General features: G+C 44.6%; 1 protein-coding gene across 25 annotated transcripts in view; it reads left to right on the forward strand.

Annotated features, from left to right (window-relative positions):
* NRXN3 (neurexin 3) overlaps positions 1-13074 on the forward strand; it is a 1481114-nt gene that overhangs the window by 110076 nt on the left and 1357964 nt on the right. For 18 of the 25 annotated variants that reach the window (XR_007774426.1, XR_007774427.1, XM_050953172.1 and 15 more), the window contains exons 3-4: positions 2255-2272; positions 12401-12430. The exons of 6 other annotated variants lie outside the window; for them this stretch is intronic. Coding sequence is in view for 17 of the 19 variants with exons in the window: in XM_050953172.1 (XP_050809129.1) it covers positions 2255-2272; positions 12401-12430 (48 nt within the window). In the remaining 2 variants the exon portion in view is untranslated. The remainder of the gene's footprint in view (positions 1-2254; positions 2273-12400; positions 12431-13074) is intronic. One more of the 25 variants, XM_050953177.1, reaches the window with a different exon arrangement.

Below are 13074 nucleotides of genomic sequence, written 5' to 3' on the forward strand. Positions count from 1 at the left end.
GGAGTACAGAAGTTGACTTTACAGGCCTCTTAGATCAGTGGATGGGACTCAGCAGTGTAGACATATACATGATTAGATTGATTTAAACATGGCTTATGTCGACCTAAGTTTATAGTGTAGACCAGGCCTAAGTCTGGTTTCATGTTGGCTGTTTCCTCTTTCTGTTCATTCATTTGAACACTAAGCTTGAGGCGAAGTCCCCAAGAGGAGGAGAACTTAGTACTGGATTTCTGTGCCTGTCTGGAATGGATTCTTGATGCAACTGCTGAATTATCAATAATAATTGTGATATCTCATCTTTCTCTATCATCTTTCTCCCTGAATGCTACCATCTCCCTAGCCTCCCATTCTGATGCCCTCACAACCTCCCAGCATAAATCCCTCCAGTGGTTTCCAATCTGCGTCTGCATTAAGTTCACTCTCCTCCACACTCAAGTTCAAGATTCATCTCCGCTCAATATCTCTCCCCTTCTCTCATGCCATGTCCCGTTCCCAGTGCACACTCTACTCCTTGCACCTTGAATATCCTCCCTGCACTTAAAAACTAGCTTCTTCCAGCCAGTCTTTCAGTGCCAGATGTCCTTTCCTGTTCCCTTGCCAGCTTCCTAATATATCAAACACGATTATGTTAAAAAGTACACATAAAAATAAAATAAAACCTCCTGGACCCAGCAAGTATGCATAACCTAAGCAATCTAAATGAAATGATCTGGTTCTGTATTCCTCTCTTAGTCTGTATGTTGTCTTTTGTGGATTATTAACTCCTCAGGCAAGGACTGTTTAATATATCTATAAAGTGCCATGTATACCTACTCCTGTGTACCTATTCTTAAAAGATCCCAAAGTCACTTAGAAAGTAACATACAACGGGCAATATGAACAGGGCTCAGTTGCTCACCACTGAAATGCAGCCACTGCTGCGGTGGAACATGCTGACTGTGTCATAGTATTCTACAATATCACAACAGTTTAGGACAGAGAGTAGAGAATCTAATATCAAACTGAAACTGGACAGAGGATCCAGAGAGGAAGAATATATTATTCAAAGCTGGTATTGGGCCAAGTCACCCAGCATAGTACATTCCTAGTCTTGTGGGAAAGGTACCATGGGAACTTCAGTGACCTCAGGTAGTTAATATATTTTGTCTAAAAGATGATACCTCCGGCAGCACAGCACCTCCATCACCACGCGTGGGCATTGGTTAGATACTTAGAGGGAAGAGTGCTACCTTTTGAATCAGAAGCACTGCTTCCTGCTGCACTGTGAGTTTTTCCTTGGAGGATTCCACTCCTGTTCAGATACTGACCTAGCTAGATCCTGATAGCTTGTGAGATCTCAGAGGCTTACCCCACAGAGGTTATGACAAGTATAAGTGCGTGGAATGAGACTAAGTTGGTGATGGTGGAAAGAGAAGCAGGAATTTATTTGCTTCATTCATTGGAGTTGATAGACTATGCATAGAAACGGACACCATAGCTCCTAAGATGTACCTAACCCATGACTGATATGGCAGCTTACAAGTTCCTGCTTCTCTCCTTTTTAATGAACTTATTTATTCCAGGATTAAATTGATTGATTGGAAAAGGGATCTTGTATCACACGAGGGGAAAACATATTGAACAGCTCTTGAATCCAGAGTCTTGGGAAGAGACAACATGTGCAAACCTCTGACGCACAAACCCCACTGTCTGCAATGAAGGATGGTCACCTGGAATGGTTGGCAGGAGGAATTGAAAGGAGAGGCTTTCTCTTTGGGACTGTGTTCAGAGCCCTGCAACAGGTCATAAATTCAAATGACCCCTCTTAAAAGGGGAGCAGTTTCCTTTCCCCTTTCTGAAAACTTGCTTGAATTTATGTGAAGTACAAAACCTGCTGTGGGTCAGTGAGTTTTTTGTTTGTTTGCATTTGTGCATGAAGTGCCATAGAATATTCTAACTGATATTCTTGCAGGAACAGGCCTGACTTGAGTCTGTCTGATTCCAGAAGCGTACTTTCTCCAGACAGATATGATGGAAGATTCATTTTTACATGCACAGCGGAGGGGGAGCCAACCCCTTTTCCCTTGCATGGGTGGGCGTTTGGCTGCAGACCGGTGGCCTTCCAACAAACCTAATTACTTCTGGTTTTGCATGAAATTAATTTCCATGCAAGGATACTGAGGGGCTGTGTGTGTGTCTCTCTCTAATGCTTTTCTCTTCTTTCTCTTTCTCTTTCCACATCTCCCTTCTGCTTCCCCTGAAAACGTCTCAACAGATGTCAATCATATTCCAGGTGAGTGTTATGTTCACTGAGCTGGAAGATTATTCTTGGGGGGTGGGTGGGGTAGGGAGTGAGAGTGGGTAGAAATCTCACCATGCTGGCTATGAGTGTTCAGAGCGAATGTTGTGCTGGGCCTGTGGGGGTTGGATTACAAGGTCTTTGTATAGAGATTCTGTATCTAGAGGTTCCCTTGCAAAATTTCTCTTTCGGCACAAAACTAAATAGACCAGTTATAGGGATGCCGTCAAGATAAAAATCAGGTTTTGTAAAAAAATTGTTCTCCGTGTTGCTAATAATCTGAGACTGATTATTGCATTTAAAAAGCTGAAACATACGTTTCATTACTTTATAGTTCAATTTTTTGAATTGTCACTCAGCTTGGGATCCTGAAAGTTGCTTAGTCAGTTTCACTTTCCAGTTATAGTTTGTTCCATTTTCTGGCTCCAGAGCCAAAAGCTGCTGTGTTTGGGTCTTCACCAACACAGATACAGAGAGGGTTTTGTTGGTTTTTTTTGCTTAATAAAAAGTGGTGAAAATATTCCCTGTCATACTAGGGTTTGTAAACTCTTCATTTGGGGCCTTGACAGTTTCCTTTCTATAGCATGTGAATAAATCATATATGAGAGACAGAGAAAATGCAATCAAACTGGAGAGTTTATTTTCAGGATCTACCACCACGGAAATGTTCTTTCATAGAGAACTGCAGCAGCTAATCCCAAGACCACTCTCTCATCACTGGGGATATGAATTCCCTATCCTGATTTAGACTCAGAATGAGGGCTGAGTGGGAGTTTGTCCTTGGGCTTGAATGGGAGCAGGACTGTGGGTGACTGCTAAGTGGATTGATCCTTCATTTCTAAGTCATATGCATAACTTGCCAACTCATGGTGTAACCCACACACCTCCTGGGCATGGTGTTCTGCCCATCTAGTTGCACCGAGACCACTTAGAGAGAGAGAGTAATGAGTCTGCCCTACAGCCTTAGCGAAAAGTCATATGGCTTTTAGCTCATGCAATAGAGGCTCATCCCTAGAGGTCATAGGTTTGATCCTGCCTGCCAATGACAGGGGTCTGTCGGCTTTCCAGTGGCACTAGAATTGAACCTGAAAATACTTCTGCATTCCATTTGTTGTGTTTCTACCATTGAACAATCAGATTTTTCAGCCCTGTTAGTTTCATCTATAGAATCTGTATGGACAAGTGGTCTGAATAAACCTCACTCCCCCAGCCCTTCAGACCCTCTAGTTGGGGCCCCTTACTCATTATAGTTACTTTGTATTCTGTGCGTGAGTATCCCAGGAGGGGGTGTCACTGAATACCCAAAGTGCAGATAATAGGGAAGAAAGAGGCCAGATGACAAAAAATGGCCCCTTGAGATGCTGCAGAAAGAGAGACTCCACCAGCAAGACTCCTGCAAACAAGGACCACAGGCTTTATCAGCCCCAGTCTGGGGAGTCAAGGAGCTTTTCCTTCTCAGCAGGTCAGATACTTGTCTCTGTTGCATGGAGAGGGAAGGCAATGCCAGTGGCTAGAGGTGTGTCCAGAGATGATGTGGAAGGGTTGTGGGGTAACAGGCCCCTCCACTGTGCACTGGAGCTGCCTCTGTCCCCATGGCTGGGGTGGAAGGTGGAGTCAGGCTGACAATTGCTCACTGTAGCTTGGCCCCTTCTCAGCCCAGTGGAATGGATGATATTTTGTGCCATAAATGGCTGCTGTCTTGTACATAAAAAAACAACAACAACAGCAACAACAAAACCCCCCATGTGGCTTGAATAGGGTGCAGAGGGTATATGAACAGCCAGATGGGGTGGGCCCAGCCAGGGGTAAACAGGGCAGGGATGAAAATGGTGCTGTCAGTGCTCTGGGTGGCCTGGAGGGAGAGAACAGATGTACTGAAATCCAGAGTTTTGTTAACCTTATAGCTCTCCAGCTAGTATGTGAATGGGCTGCACTGCCCTGCCCCCCCCCCCACGTTCTCAGATGTTCTCACAAATATTTTCACATCTTGTTTCTGTCCTCACACTCATAGAATATCAGGGTTGGAAGGGACCTCAGCAGGTCATCTAGTCCAACCTCCTGCTCAAAGCAGGACCAATCCCCAGACAGATTTTTGCCCCAGATCCCTAAATGGTCCCTGCAAGCATTGAACTCAGAATGCTTGATTTATCAGGCCAATGATCAAACCACTGAGTTATCCCTCCCCTCCCATGCATTTAGGCTCAGGATTTCTTGCACGCTTTCTCAGTCTCACATTCTTCTTGTTACGTTCAGACACTTTTTCATGTGCTGCCACACTCATTTTCACATGTTCTCAATTCGATTCTTGCCTGTACCTTATTTTTTGAACTGTGATACAGGTCTATTCCAAGAAGGTCCTACACTGCCCCGTCCTGTCCTGTCCCCTCTTCTCCCTGCAGCCTGCACTTGTGTTGCTGCACAGGACTGGGCTTTTTATGTAGAACACAGCCAGGTTTCCTTACCTACAGTAAGGGAGGTTGCAGACTGCATTTTCTTTGTCCATGACTGGAGCTTGTTCACTACCGTGTGAGCTAGCCAATCGGAAGCCAGAGAGTGGAACCCAGGGCCCCTGCCAAGCATCCATTTTAACTGTTCACCATTTGCAAGACAAATTGGGAATTTTATGAGCTAATGTAACTATTTACACACAGGCAGCAGAAGGGCTGTAAAGGGCCCATTGATTAATTGATTAATTTTACTTGTTGAATAGACTGGCTAGAACTAATTCCCCAGGAAAACAAGCTTCTGTGAACAGCCTGGTGCTGGCTTCAGCAAAGCACATGTTACAAAGGCTTTTCTTAGGCCAAGCCCCTGCCAGGTGCAGGGAAATGGATCTTATTTCAAAGCAAATAGTCACTTTACTTTTAGCATGAGCTCTCAGCTTGTGAGGTCTCTTTGCTGTTAAGAGGGGTCCCCTGGGAACTATGGCTAGCAGCTGGCGTGCCCCTGTCCCCTTGAGAACGAGCTTCAGATCCTGCTTGGCTCATTTCACAAATGAAATGAGTTCATCAGGTGTCAATCTACCCCGTAAGTGGAGGCGTTGTCCATTCACACAAGCATCACACAGAAAGCAGTGATGTCCAGAGGTTAGAGTGGGACACTGGGAGTCAGGACTCTTGAGGTCTGTGCTCAGCTGGGTCACTTGACTAGCTATGTGGCCTTGAGGGCAAGTCATTTCCCCTCTTGGTGCTTCAAATTTCCTGTCTGTAAATTCGGGATTACAGATCCGGGCTCACCTTCATTGGTCCAGAGCCCTGGGGTGAACAGTAATTTGTTGAGAATAGACCAGGAGATCAGAGGAACTTGTGAGGTGCCTCTATCTTCCTGCTTATGGGGAGAGGGGGCATTTAAAGGGGTAGTGGTGTGGTGCTCTGATATTAGGGTGATTGGCTCTGATACCTATGAGAGACTCATGTCTAAGGGCTTGTCTACACTACTGCATAAGTTGATGTGATTTACGTTGCTCAGGGGTGTGAAAAAGCATCCCCTCGAGTGACATAACCTACATAGACTTAAAGTGGTGTCTGCACCGTGGTATGTTGGCGGGAAAGCATCTCCTGCCAACATAGCTTCCGCCTCTCGTTGAGGTGGAGTAATTACATTGACAGGAAAGCACTCTCCCATCGACATAACGCATCTTCACCAGATGCACTACATTGGTGCAGTTGCATCAGTGCGGCTGCACCAATGTAGCGTGGTAGTGAAGACATGCCCTATGTTAGCACTGCACCCACTTGCTTCACCTTCTGCCCCCCACCTCTGGGATGGGAGACCTGCTTGGCCCTCCCCAGGATGGTGATATGGGCCTGATTACTGCACATGGTGATAGAGCTGCCGAAGGGGATCATTTCTTATGGCTCCAGCTGCTATTAGAATTTGTATTTAAAGAAATAAGTGTGACCTTGTGGAGATACTCTAGTTACTCTGGGTCCTGAGAAGGACTGTGGCCTTTCCTGCATGCAGGGGGTAACCAACTCTGTTGTAAGGACACAGAGGCCCTGACAGGACAGCCATGTTACTGGCTTTTTGAGGCAGAAAAGTCCAGGCCATTCGATCTTGTTCCTTTTCCAGCCTTCATTCCTTTACCTCCTTTTCTTATCTTCATCTGTCCCCAAGGCTTCATTCCTTCTCAGCTGCTCCCACTTGCACGCCCATTCATTATGTATGCAGTCCCTTTTGCACAATCATACACACTTATTCTCATGCTCTCACACACACTTGCATAGGCATAAGCCTCTTATCTGAATGGTTCTGCCAGGAACGTGCTGTCTCCAATATCGATTAAATGGGGAACAACTAATTCTGCCAAAAAGGAGATGCTGGTTTATAACGTGAGTGCTACGTCTACTGCCCCCTTTCTTTGTCTCCTACTCCCTTGCCTTCTCCCTCAGGATGGCATCCTTTCAAGGTGCCACTCAGCTTGACTCTGCCTCTCAACTTGCTGCCCCTGACAGCCACAAAGTCTAGTCCAAGCCCTGGGACAAAGGAGAGGAATCGCACAGCTGTTGTGTGTAATTGGATTGGAAGTGGGCCTCAGGCTACAATAACCATGTTCAGCTCCTGGCTGGCCGTACTGCTGGGTACTGTAAGGAGCCTCTTAGCTGCTAGGCATGCCACTGATGAATCCAACAAGAATGGCTGTTCCCTAGCCTGGGCTGTAGCTTTGCTTGGCTATGAAAAATGGGCACCATGTGTGCCAGAGGCCAAGAGCTCAGCTCATCATCTGTACAGAGCTGGCCTGTCCAGCAGAAAGCCTGAGATGAATATTTTACATTTCACCACATCTCCTTCCAGATGGGAGGCAGGGGCTGAGGGAGAGGGGTTCTCCTCCAGCACCATCCCATCCCTCTGCCTTGCTTAGTGTGTTGGGTCTGGGATGAGTGTGCTTACCAGGCATCTTTTCTTTTGGGGAAGCCCCAAAGTCCTGTGTGGACTGTCTTGCTGTTTAGGTCTGAAGAGTTCTCAAATCACAAGGGGGGGGGGATAGTCTAGTTCAGAAGGTAGGGAAACTTGTTGCTGCTTCTCCCTGAAAGGAAAGGGCTGCAGAGGGAACTGGGGTGGGAGGATGAGGCAGGGAGTTGGTCCCCTGAGAAGGGTGTGTAAGGTGTTTGGGAAAGGAAAGGCAGGGAAATGGACCACTGGCTCACTCGAGCACACTTTTCCTGCAGGAGCTGCAACTCTTTTATTAGGGTCCCTGGTTTACGTGAGCTCTACATAGAACTCAGTAACAGATACCGAAACATCCTGGAGCAGGGGGGCTTTCAAAAACATAACACCCCTGCCTCATGCACATATTACCATTGTCCCCTTGTTGGTTGAATGGGCCACAGAAAGTGAAGTCCTGTCTTGCTCCTGGGGAGCCGGGGGGCTTGATGGGCCTTGGCAGGCCTGATGTTAGGACACTTGCCTTGCTGCTGCCTATGTAGTATTTCTCTTCATATATATATATATATATGTAGTGCTTCTGACGGACTCTGGGGCTGTCAGTCTGGCACTGGCATTAAAAGGTAAAAATGGAGGCCCCTGGCCTTAATGCAGCAATTCCCCCAGATCCCTGTTAACGGTCTCTTTGTTCCAGCCCATATAAAGGAATCAACTTCCCCCTCCCCTCTCCCGGCCCGGCAGCACTGGCCCAGTAAAACAGGACAAGCTATAGTTAACTAGAACAAAAGGACTCCATATTCTTTTGCTGCATCAATCAGTTGTCACTTTACTCTGGGTTTTGTACCCTTCCCCTGCTCTTTATGTTTAGTGGCTTTAATTCCCTCTGTCTTGAGTGTTAAGAACCCAAGTGTAATTAAAAAAAAAAACTATAGTGCCAAGGTTTCCCATATAACCCCCTTGCAAAGTGCCCCTAATAAGTTTTCAAACACGAGGGCCATTGTTTAATTACATTGCTCTTTCATGTAATTGCACTGTGAAGCTACTTTAAAAAATGTCCTTATGGCTTCATAAGAATCCAGTGTCGGCCCTTGGCACTTTGTGCAATTAGCACCACTTAATTTCTCGACTTTGATATGGAAAGCGGAACAATGCACTCATTTAAAAAAAACCACTTTAATTCATAAAAATGTTACTTTGAGATCTGGGGAGATAAAAATAACCTTTTAAACCGTAACTGACTCCATAACTGGTTTTAACCCCCATCTCCTGCCCAAACAGGAACCAACAGTAAAGACAAGCACCGATCATGGCTAAGATAACAGCAGCTAAGTTTAAAACCATCTGTCCTAGACCATAGTGACGTTGTCACAATATCAAACGCTGCTCCAAGCAGGTGGGTTAGTGTCAACTTCAGGCTCCCTGTATGAGGTGGCTCTCAAAAGGTTTGAACTCACTGTGTGCTTCAAAAGCTTAACTCACTGCTCTAGATTATCAGTACAGAAAGCTGTTGTGAGCTTTCCTAAGAAACATTTAGGAATAAGCTTCCTCTATGGGCAGGTTATTCCATAACTCTCCATTACCTGATTTCTTGCACCTTTCTCTGTACCATGTGCTACCAGCCATTGTGGGAGGCAATATACTGGATTCCTGGTCTCAACTGGTATGGAAATTCTTGGATCCAAGCTTGAGGAAGTTACAGTTTTTTGTAGCTCATTCTCCATTCAAAAATAATCCTGAGCAAGTCTCTGAAATACATTTTCCATTTTATGCCAATCTCAGTTTGGATCTCATATAAGTTCAGTCAGCTGAGGAGATAATAACAAGCGCTAACCTAGTGCTGAGACATTGTCAATGCTCAGCAAATATTTCATCATAATAATGACTAGATCTGTGAAAGCTTGGCCACTGTGGTTCGTATGGGTTTGTGCAAACCTTTTCCCAGTTTTGTCTTGCCTGGCTTTGCAGCCTTCAGGGTTTGAACTGAATTTCCGGTTGAACAAACCAGAGACCGAAAGTGAAACTTGGCTGAAATAGTGCAAGTTTGACCTCAATTTGGGTGGAAGCCAGTAAAACCTCAGAATTTCATTTAGGGCTTTCCAGGCATGGAACTCCCATTGACATCAATGGTAGTTGTGTGCATGGAGGGCTTGCAGGAGCATGGCCTGATGGTTTCATTTGCCTCCATAACTCAGTCTTTGTCTCCTGAAGGACTCTGTGGCTTTTGAGTTTGGTGCCTACATACCACAAGGATGGTTGCTTTCTAAATAGACACATAGCTAGAGCTGTGGCAAAACCTGGCCTGACTTTCAGGCTTGCAGGTTTCTCACAGCTCTTATATGAACTTTCTGGCGGTAAGCCTGTCCCTTTTAGACCACAGTTTAGCTCTGTCCCACATGACCCTGGGGGGATCTTGCTCTTTGCGTCTTATAAATTGATGTAACAAATGCAGCATCTTGAAACTGAGGTTACCAAAAATGTTAAATCTGAAAGGACCTCAACATCATTTCAAGTTTCCATCTCTGTTGTTTTTAGTGTCACTAATTTGTAGTCTCTGCTGCATATGTAAAAAGGTTGGTGTCACAAATTAGAGCTCTGCAGGTTGAAGGTTCTGGGGGTTGGTAGGTTGGAGAAAGATTGAGATCTCTCACTCACTTTGTACTCTCCCAACTCTGATGACATGGGATTCAGTTTTTCAGATGAGCGAAGCAGTTATTCATTATTAATATTTGATCTCATGTTTGGGTTGAGAAAGTTTTGGCCTTCTATTTGTAACATAAGGGTCTATGCAAGGACTTCAGATGGGCAAATCAGTTGGGATAAAATATCCTTTCCCATACAGCTTCAAACCAAACCTTTTCCCTTCTGGTTCAAAAATAGTAGCAACTCTTTATTGGCCTGTTACTTTTCACATTGCTCACTGAACTTCCTGTGCCCAACTGGAACTGGAACATCAGGACAAAAATATTATGCGAGAGGCTGATCTTGTATTTTGGATGTGAGCAGAATCAGGAAGGGCTGGAAATCTTCCTAGGGAACCTTTTTCATGATAATTCCAAATAGGGCAATACCTCCACCAAAAGTTTGGAAGGAACTCCCCAACAAGCTTTCTCCCTCACCCCCAGATGGCCAACAATTTGTGCTCTGCATGTCGGGTGCATCAATCAGCAAACCAAATGACTCCCAGCTGCTGCCTTCCTCTCCCTTCTCTGACATGAATTGAGGGGTTGAAGCCCAGGTCCTGTCTCAACCCTGGTCCTGTGGTAGATAGCCATTAGCTGAGTGCCATGCCACTTGTTGTTCACTGATTCACCATTGCTTCAAGGCCTCTTCAAATCATAATGCCTAAGGATCTTGATCTACTCCTGGGTTGAACAATTTTTTGGGCATTTATCTGAGCTGACAAGAGATTTGCCCTTCCAAAGTAATGGTGCCAGCGGCCATACATGTATCCACAAACCCAGCACTACCTCCTTAACTGCATAAAATTAAATGTCAATTGTCTTTTAATTTAAAAATCAGAAATATGTTCCATCAAAACAAATCTGCTATGTATATTTATAGTAAAAAAAAAATTAAACAATTGTTTGCTAAACCTATATTGTGTTTCTGATTATTTTTCTAAATCCACAGTAATCTCCCAAGAACATTCAGATATTTGCAGTCTTTAAACTTTACAGTTATTAATCCCCTTATCTGGCTTGGAGTTCTCTTTAGGTGAACATTTTCTCTGGATGATCTGGATTTTAGATTCCTGCACCACGGCAAGGGAAAAAATATAAAATATAATTAAAATTATAAATAAATACAAACTTAACATGCTGCTTGTTGAAAAATCTTTCATTCTAATAGATTCATCCAACATCTTGGTCCCTCTGAAATAGTGAACCATTAGCAGCATTATTTGTCTTCCATAATGAAGGGAGCTAAAAAAGGTGTGCGCGTGCATGCATGCATCAAGTCTGAAACATCCTCAGTGTAGGGTATGGTAAGAGATGGGGAGGAGTCAAGGTAAGAGATGAATTGGTCAAGAAAGCAAGTGGGGAGGGGTCAGTGATGGTTTGAGATAAGCTTGTTGGAGCTGGAATTGGGCTGCAGTTTTAGATGTTTTAGTGCAGAGTGGTGTGTGGTGCATAACTGGCTAACTGTAAATGTAAATGGCCACCTAGACTTCTAACTAGGTATGTGCATACACTAGTTACCAGATTTGCAGGTGCACTTTACATTTGTATAGAAAAGTTATGTGTGCAGTTGTGCCCCACACACGTTTGAAAATTGGGCCCAAAGTGGATTTTAATTGGGTTTGGCAGTAGTGTTGGATGAATACCAGAATAGAGCTCTTGGAAGAGGGCCCAAGTGCTGCTCACAGGAGGAGAGAAGGCTAAATGAATGTGATCATCTCACCCCCATCTCCCCAGATGTGTCTGGCAGCTGAAACTCCAGCACTGAAGTGTGGCTGTACCTCTTGCTGGTTTATCCCTGAGAAGTGTAGAGAATAACTTCAAGGCAGTCTCCACATTGCCACTTGGAGACAAATCTCCAGTAGTTAAGGAAAAGGAATAGGAAAGGATTGGTACTGAAAATAGGCTGAGAGATTCCTTTTTCTAGCCCCTGTGAGATCTGTTTCTTAAGCTGGTCTGCTGGGCTTTAATTAATTGTTTGACAGATGATTATTAACTCTTCAAAATTATGTGCTGAAGCTACCACATACATGAATGAGTCCAGCTGTGTGCACACATGCAGTTAGTACAAATGGCTAATCAACAGCCAGCATGGTAGTATATTGAGCTTGCTTCTGCTGACCACCACAACAGTGACTCTTAATGTCCAGTTGTAGAGGCTGTCCTTGGTTTTGATCTTCAAGGTTTGTGAATGACCCCTTGTAGATTTACAGGTGAGCTTCACCACTGGCCAAGGTTCTTCCAGTCCAGTTAATCACAGTTGTATGTGGTACCTTCTGAATCACTAGTCCCAGGGACAATTCTGCAACTGGCATCGGACTTTCTCTAGCTGTGACACAAGCTTTCCAGCCTGACATGGGAAGCTATGGAATGGACGAGTGTGCACAATGTGATGCTCATACTTAGTTCATCTCAAGTATGTGATCTCCAATACCAGGAGGTATTGGACTGCATAGGTGATTGATCTGTATCTATCGCTCAATATGTGTGTGTATGTATATTTATCTTTCTGCTTTTCTCGTGTTCTTTCTTTCTCACTTCCTCTCTCTCTTTCTCAAAGGCCTCTCACACCTGATGATGAGTGAACAAGGTAAGTCCTTTGTCTTTCCCTTCCTTGCCAGTCAATGGTTACTGATGATGATGATCTATGCTTCTTTCTGGACTGGGCTTGGCTTGCAGAAGGCAACCTGGTCCATGGCAGAGGATGGATTTGTCAATCAACCACTTGCATTTAACCCCCTTTGTGTTCCCATCACCCATGGCTGTTTGCCAACCTGGGCCGCATTACCAGTGCCCTGGGCAGAGATTCTTGGGGGACTGTAGTAAACCATGGTGCTTGTAATGGGATAGAAACAAATGAAAATAAATTTAAAGGGAGAAAAGGAGAAATATGCCTCCCTTCCGTACACCATCACAACCCTTTTCTCTTCTTCTTCGTTACTTTTGATGCTTGCTGTAATAACTCTCAGCCCTGCTTGGTAAATGCAGCCCTCAGTGTTTGCTTTTTTTTTTTTCTTCTCCAGAGCAAAATTCTTGCAAAAACATGCTAATAGCCATCATGGCATGATTCTAGCTCTTTATGCACCCTGGAGAAAATTACATATAATGGTCTGTACATTCTACCATCTGCAGCTTAAAATATTCAAATATGCAAGGAACAAAATGCACTGGAAAATGAATTGGGCTAACCCCAGTGAGGGCTACTAATAAGATTTAGGCCTAAATCAGAGTCCA

This window comes from Gopherus flavomarginatus, chromosome 5, assembly GCF_025201925.1.
Source record: "Gopherus flavomarginatus isolate rGopFla2 chromosome 5, rGopFla2.mat.asm, whole genome shotgun sequence".
Lineage (NCBI taxonomy): Eukaryota > Metazoa > Chordata > Testudines > Testudinidae > Gopherus > Gopherus flavomarginatus.